General features: G+C 43.3%; 1 protein-coding gene across 2 annotated transcripts in view; it reads left to right on the top strand.

Moving 5' to 3' along the window:
* Positions 1-131: 131 nt before the first annotated feature.
* The window catches only part of CHN1 (chimerin 1), a 31479-nt gene continuing 23648 nt past the window's right edge, over positions 132-7962 (top strand). Inside the window, exon 1 of one of the 2 annotated variants that reach the window (XM_010180768.1) lies at positions 132-449. In XM_010180768.1, coding sequence (XP_010179070.1) covers positions 198-449 — 252 coding nt within the window. In that variant the 5' untranslated portion in view covers positions 132-197. The remainder of the gene's footprint in view (positions 450-7962) is intronic. The other variant, XM_010180760.1, reaches the window with a different exon arrangement.

Below are 7962 nucleotides of genomic sequence, written 5' to 3'. Positions count from 1 at the left end.
CCTGAGCCCCCGCGCCCGGAGTCAGGGGGAGCCCGCCCCGCTGAGTTAGCCCCGCGGTGGAGAAGTGCCCTGCCATGGCCGCGCCGCCCTCCCAAGCAGTTTAGGTTCCCGAAATGGTCCTTTTCGGGATTTCAAACCGAGTGTGATAGGCGCAGATCGGCCCCGGGGGCTGCTCCTCCTTTCCCCTCAGCTCCACCATGCCGTCCAAAGAGTCCTGGCCCGGGCACAAAGCGAGTAGGGCTGCGGTGCACGGCTCGAAGCAGGAGCGCCGTCAACACGATTTACTGATAGCGGCCTTGGGGATGAAACTGGGCGCTCGGAAGTCATCTGTGACGATCTGGCAACCTCTTAAACTCTTTGCTTATTCGCAGTTGACATCGCTTGTCAGAAGAGCAACTCTGAAAGAAAATGAACATATTCCAAAATACGAGAAGGTTCATAACTTCAAGGTAAGAAATTATGCTGCTACTTTCTTTTTAAGGCACCGGGGCGATAGTTTAAGGTGGGTCTGGTATTACAAGGTAATAGTATACATGCAGACTATGACTGTCAGGGAACTTAAGTGCTTCGATTAAGTCTCCTTGCCAGTTAAATCAGTTAGACGTCTTTACAGCATGTCAGCAGAAGAACAAGGGTTTTGTTGCTGACTGCTCGCGTACATGTATTTGTTGCAATAATATTTGCTGTGTCAGGGTTATCTCTTTTATTTATAATTGTTTTAATACCTGGAGAGATGCTAAAGGTGAGAAAAACTGTCAAAGTTTTCTTTCAATTCAGATGAACATAGATCAGATTTACTTAAGATGATATGACGCTAAGAAATATTTTAGATCAGTGATTAGAGGATTAAACTGATCTTATCTCAGTTTGTCGCCGGTAAATGGCTTTGGAGGTAAGAAGCATGTTCTATTGCATCTGGATGGAGCAGATGGTCCGCATTTCCCTTAGTTTCTGGCTTTTCTCCTGTTAATGAATTGAGTGTGTTGAAAGCAGCATGGCTTATACCATGGGGCTATTGGAGCTGCTGGCATTAGCAGCTACCTTGTGTTTTAATAAAATGTACTTAGTCTTCTATGTAGCTTCTAATTATTGTTTTAATTCTCTTAAATAAATGATTTTTTTTTTGTAAGAGAGACACGTCAGTACAACATATGTGTGTTCTGTGTCTGTATCTGTAGTAAGTGTCCAGTAAGGATTTAGTAATTTAACCTTTTGGCATTCAGATGCATTGGATAATAGGCAGTCTTCATTTGTAAGACTTAAGTGAATTGATGTTACACTGAATTCCTGTAGATGGTGGTACTAACTTCACGTATAGTACCTGAAGCCCAGATTTTATCTTTAATGCGTGCGGTTTTCCCCCCTGTGTAGCTTTTATTTATTTTAGAAGATTTTAATATAATACAGGGTTCTGAAGATATAAGCATCTGTTGTCTCTTATTTTCAGTTTTTATTTCCATCACACATGTGTGCACATGTGAATGTACGTGCACATATGTGTATTTACCTATGGACAATCTGATTTTATTTAAAACACCTTCTGCCTTTTGAGTGCAGGTAATCACTAAAATTGGAAACTTGATATGATCAGGATGTTTTGTTTGACTTGGGTTCTTCAATAAAGCACGAACTTGAAAACCACATACAAAACGTTATATAAAAAAGCGTTTAATATGAATGCTGGGCATAACATAATCCCGCTGGCTGTCAGTTAAACGTAGAGCATTTTTTCACAGGCTCCTGAGGTGTCCTAGGGATCTGAAATGTCTTGCAACTTGTATTTGTTCCTTGGAGTTTGAAGGTAATTCTTGCAGATGCCAGCAGATAGCGATTTTTCCATGTACTACAGCCTATGTAGGATAATACATACTCAGTTTTGAACACATCTGTATTCTTTCTGTTCCTTTAGCAGCCTGAAACACAACTGTTTTAAAAACAATATGATAACCTGATCTTTATTGGTTTGGGTTTGTTTATTTGTTTCTCTTCCAGAAACTGTTTCTGAAAAGTTTGGAAGCTGTGAGTTTTCCAGTCTTTTTTCAAAACCAAATTTTGTGTCTGATCCAAGGTCATGGCTGCAGCACAAACTTTCCACACAGATTGTTTTCTTTATAATGGTAGTACTGTAGTTCCTTTATACGTTATTTTTCTGGCAGCTGTATGTATGTCAGACATGGAGCTCTTTTCTCAAGTCAGTGAAATGGAGTCACCTTTCACAGATAATTTTTGCTATAAAAAAGTATATATACCCATATATATATATACACACCCATATAAAAGAGTATATAGCCATTATCCCTTAGAGGGTGCGCAGCAACCAGCCTACCTGCTGAAGGAATGCTGCTGGCGTTCATGAGCTCCAAATGTGGCCACTGTCCCTTTTTTTTAAAAAAATAACCATAAACCCTTCATAGTTACTGTGTTATGGACCTGAAATGAATGGCCATCGTTACCTCATGCACTTCTCTCCTTTAGCATTCCTTGCATCTGTCAGATTTTTCTCCTCACGTGCGTAGATGTCATCATTTCAAACGCCTGCAGAAGTCTCCTAGGTTGCCTGCCAAGCAGCAAATGTGCCACCCATGTGGGAAGGAAGGAAATGTCAGTCCCACGGTCTTGGAGCGAGGCTTTTGAAACAAAACAAGAAAAAGCAACCCAGAAAAGAAATAAATTTGTATTGTTCAGCTAGCCAACAGTGACTGCTGTCCCCAGAGGCTCCACTAGCAAAAAGGGCATGTGCTGCTTTGTACCTCTGGCAAATCTTCTCGTCGTTTTACAGACATGAGGCAACAGCGAGGGACCCCCACCCTCTTCTGTCTGCTGCTTTGGTCAGGCCCTTCACTAGGTACAGAAATGAAGGGGTCTCAGAAATCCTTTTATACTGGAAATGCTGTGACATCCCAGAAGAGGGAGAAGAAGTGGAGTACCATTAATGCACAACAGCTCACGTTTTTGAGCTGCTCCACAGGCGAGCTGGGGTTAGCGACGCCTGAGAGGCTTGGCTGCAGGTTAGGAGACCTCAGTTCTCCCTTCACCACTGACCTCCTGTTCCTGTGGGGTGGGTGAATGAGGACGCAGGTGGAGTTTGAACTCTCAGACTCTGCTGTGCCCAGCAAAGCTCAAGTAGAGGAACGTCACGGCAGAGGAGCAGTGTAGCGATGGTCCTCACAGGAGTGCAGGTGCCTAGGGAAGGGGCGATCACAAAAGCTGCTTTTAACTCTTAAATCATCAAGAGGTCTCCTGAATAAATCTGTTAATCTATGTTTTGCTCCAAGGGCTGTTTGAAAGAAGAATGTAAAGACAGTTCTGCTGGGAGTGCTGACACAGCTGGGTTTTTGAAAGGTTTTAATGTTATTTAAATCTGCTGGAATGTGAGTTGACTCCTGCCTGAAGCGAGCAGGCTGGCTCGCCAGTGTGACAGGGAGCTCTGCGGGCAGAGCTGGCCAGTAATCATCTCCAGCCCCAAAATACTCTCCTGACCAGGGAGGTCTGATCTCTCAGGAGCACATTTCAAATGCAAATACAGAGTGAATTCTCTTAAATTAATCTCCATAAGTAAAGAAAGGGATGATGATTTATAAATGCCAGGTCTGACTGAGTTTTTAATGCCTGTTTCCTCAGGATGAGAGCTAGGAATTAAGAATATTCTATTTTTAAGTGTATTTGGGCTTTTTTTAATTTATAGAAAGTTTTCAATTAATATTTCAGTGTTCTTCTCTATAGATCTAATATAAAGATTCAATTTTCTATTAATTCAAATAGCTAAAAGAGATCTACGTTGTTTGACACAGCATTTTATTTAACTCTAATTGAATAATGGGATTTGAAGGTGAGCTGGGACTGTGAGTGTGACTTGATTGGGTCTGTCTGTTTGCATATTTGATTTCTTTTGCTTTCTCTCCACATACTCTGCTTTTCTGAAATGCAGCACACCCAGTGAGATCTCCTGTAAAATGAACCGTCAGACCACATCGGGACAGTCACTTCACCATCCTCAAAATTTCAGCCCCACCTTTTTTCACAGAAAGGCTTTTCCTCTCTTTAAGTTTCCTAACTTATGACGAATAAATCTCCCCACACTGTCTGGTACACACGTAGCTATGTAGACATGTGTGTGTGGATACCAGGTTCATTCTTCCACCAGGTTCATTCTTGTAGGTGAAGAACAGCATCTTCTGTTTGGAACCTCTCAGAGACCTGTGCGGTGCTCCTTGAAGTGCTGACAAGGAGCATAGCTGAAGCCAGTGGTTGAAGCTTCATCATAGAGGAGAGTTCTGTAACATTTCACAGGAGTGGACAGAGTGGATTTACACCTAATTGCTTCCATGAATTTATTCTACAGCTGGACCGTACCAATAAGAATGCCTTTTTCAGTCCCTTATAGATCTCATCTTTGCTTATCTTATCCCCACACTGTGGTAGCTTGTAAATTAAAATAAAATTTCTTACCTAGCTGATATCTGATCCATTCAGTAGTTTTAAGGGGATTAAGCTGGGCACCTTCGGGCAGGCAGGTGAAGAAGAAGCTTCAGACAACAGCAGGAACCTCAAATAAGAGGGGAAAAAGGGCCTGTGGCAGGGTCCCATGTGGGTTGAAACATTCTGGGTTGGGATGCATGAGGTGGGCTGTAGGCCAAAGGGCTTACACCGCAGGGGAATCCAAGTTGGGCTTAAGGTTACTCCATGTCCTCTCTGGTGAGGCAGTTTTTCTTAGGGTACTGAACAATAAGGCCTCTGGACTTTCCCTCTCTGCATCTCCTCATCTTTCTGTCTCCCTACTACGTCCCCATAGCTTTTTGCTGTTAAAAAAAGAGACACCTAATGAGGTACCTTCTGCCTTGAGTCCATCCCTGCCTGACATTGAACATCTTCTGCACCTCCTCCCCACTTGGTGCTGTGCTTTGGACTTGGGCGCTGAGCTTGCCTCTTTGCCTGCTGTTTATGTGGGGTTGGAGAAAACAGTAAAACTATGCTTGAAAAATGTTAATGGCAAGGAGGGCAGTCGTGGGAGAGGACCATTAGCTGAGAGTTGTGGGATGATAGCTTAAAAGGAAGAGGAAAGGGGAAAATTGAGATTAACAGCAAGAAATTTCCTGGGTAGTGAAACTTGTTAGTCAGTGCAATAACCTCCCCCTCACTTGGCTAATTTAAAATAAGCCTGGACAAAACACCTTAAAGGTCTTCCTTCCCCTCCAGCTTTTGTGACTCATGAGCCCTGGGGTCTGTTGAGCTCCCTTGGCTGGTTATAGCTATTCCTTCAGACACTTCTGGTGACTGGAGCCAGCAGAGCACTCTGCAGGTGTTTCATAACTGCCCAGAGTCCAGGGCGTAAACCCGCTCTTCTGCCTAGATTAGTGCTGCCGTGCTTCACTGGAGCAAGAAGGAGTCTGTGCCTGTCAGAGCTGGACTGAAATCTGTGTTTCCATGCGTCATTTTCCCTAGGTTATTGTCTCATTTCTCTTGCTCTTCACAAAATAGATATGTCTCCAGTGGACTATTTTTTGCTGTCTTTCTGTGCAGTATTGGGTACTGTCGTGCTGTTTCTTAGTCACCATCTTACTAATGCCTGAGACAGCACAGTCGGTTAATTGTAACAAATAACACTTGCAAGGCTGCTTGGTGATCAGGGAACATTCAGAACATAATTCTGTTTCAAGCCAGCACTTCTTCCAGAGAGGAGAGCTGTTTTTCCATGGTTGCTTAAGCCAAGTCAGCAGAGATGCCGATGAGTCTTGGCTGTTGAGATTCCTCATCTCCCTCCTCAACTGAAGTGACATCCTGGCTTTCTCTTTGAGGGTGACCCATTTGAAAGGCCAAGCGGGGAGCTCCAGAGCAGAGACAACACACTTTTCCAGAAATAACGTGGTAGAATATAGCCTTAAACATAGGTCCTCGGGTGAGGACCAGTCCCTACTGGAAAGGCTTTGCCAGTATAGACAGACTCGAGCATCACTTTAATGGAGCAACTGCTGATTTTAACAAGAGCTGCTCTGCCGGTGAAATTTGTGCTGCTGCTTTGAAACAGATAAGCTGACCTGGCCCTGGTGTAATTGCATCTATGCTAGGCGTTTTGCTATTGTAAAAAATCACAGCAAATTGCTTCCATGCCAGGTCTTACAATTCTAACAAGAGCTGCTCAGCAAAGCCATGCCTAAACTCTGGGAACGCCGAGATGGGAAGTGCAGAAGAAATGCTGCAAAAAGACCAGAAACTGTAACAAACTCTTACTATATTAAGCAGAGCCATTTTTTCTGTGACTTGTAACATGAACTCGTTTCTATTTCAGATCTTCTGAAAACTGGGGCAGATGCCTATTCGGGGTAAATTGGTCCAGCTCTGCTGAAAGGAGGGTGCTTATTTTTTATTAGGTACAGACCTGGCACTGAACATATTTTGAAAATATCTTGAAGCGAGTCACTGCACTCAAATGAATATTCAGAAAGAGAGCTGGGTGCCTCTAGCACAGTCTCCAGGGAGACTTTCTGCATGTTCTCACAGATAAGGAAACCTCAGGAAATTTGATGTTTCTTTTAGACTCCTAGGACTTAAGGGAATAAAATGTTCAAAGGTAGGGAAAATATCTGGAAAACTGGAGAAAAACTTCCACAAAACTTCTGAGAAGATCTCATAAGCTCTGTGTTGTTGCTTCTGAAACGAATAGTGTATTTTAAGACGGTTCAAGCCAGAAAAGCTTTTAGGCATTGGTGGATTTTAGTCTCTGAGGTATTTATTTAATGTTAGTTTTACTTTCTTACTTTTTTTTTGAAAAAGCCAGGGCTTTTCCAAAGCAGATTCCAAATTGCAGAACCCTTTCTGGTTTCTTAATGCTAGTTCTTGAATTCAAGCTTTGCCTCTGTTATGGTGTTTGTTTTGTTAGGTTGGTTTTTTTTGTTTGTTTGTTTTAAAAAAGCCTTTTTAACGCCTTTTCTCTAAATCCGTAATTTGTTTAAGCTGTAATTCCTTCTCACTACACCAGTAGTTTTATCAGTCCCCAGACGTGGGTCCTGTGAGTCTTCCATGTACACAGCCCCAGGAATGGACCAGCGCATGTCTGCGGTGAAGGTAGGAAGCGCTGTGCTGGGGAGGACTGGGAGGTTGCCCCCGGAGCACGTAGTGCATCTTGTGCTCTCTCGTCATCAACAGCTTTTCCTCCAAATTAGCCTTAGCGTCATTGCAAATGCGTTTCTGTAGGAATCTCTTCGGGTGTTATATTCTATTTACGTAATTACATATAGCTGTATGGTATGTCTATTTATATACAATTTTAATTATAAAGATTTTATTCCATTTTCACCCCTAGTTTCAGAATTTTTTGCCTGGACACAGATATCAAGTAACTTGGACCTGGAAGAAAATGGCCAATGTTCCAGTTTCCAGGTACCAATTTAAAGAAAATCTGCTGTTCCATCCCGATAGAAAGGTGGCCATTTTCATTGAAATTACAAGCAAAAAAAAGCCAATGACCTACGACTCTCCATTTTTTTTGCTTTGGCTCCCTTAGACCATGACCTAACTGCAACTTCCACTTGTTCCCACCTCTGCTGACATGGTCAGTGCAAACCAAAAAGCAAACAAGACGTGACAGCGCTTCTGGCTGCAAGTGGGTGAGGAGCTGGAGGAAGGTTTGCGTGCTCAGCATTCGTGTCCTTGTACCCACTGGCAATAACGGTGCTATTTATACCCACGCTCCGAACGATGCAGTGTTCAGCCAGCATCTCTCCTCTCGAGAGCTCTGCTGGACAAAGACACTGGGGCAGTCCCAGGCTGGCTCCCCATGGCTAACACCCCGGCTGGTTTAGGCAAAGCCAGCCCTCGTTTTGGGGAAGCTATGTTCCAATGGGCTCAGTTACTGTCATTTCTGTTACACCTTCGCATGAAAGCCATTATCTTGCAGCTACAGCTCTGTTGTGTGTGTTGTCATGGCAGTCGTTTTGCTTCTCAGATTAGTCATGAGCAGCAATA

This window comes from Mesitornis unicolor, unplaced genomic scaffold (assembly GCF_000695765.1).
Source record: "Mesitornis unicolor isolate BGI_N332 unplaced genomic scaffold, ASM69576v1 scaffold11940, whole genome shotgun sequence".
NCBI lineage: Eukaryota > Metazoa > Chordata > Aves > Mesitornithiformes > Mesitornithidae > Mesitornis > Mesitornis unicolor.
This window is presented reverse-complemented; position numbering and strand designations above follow the sequence as displayed.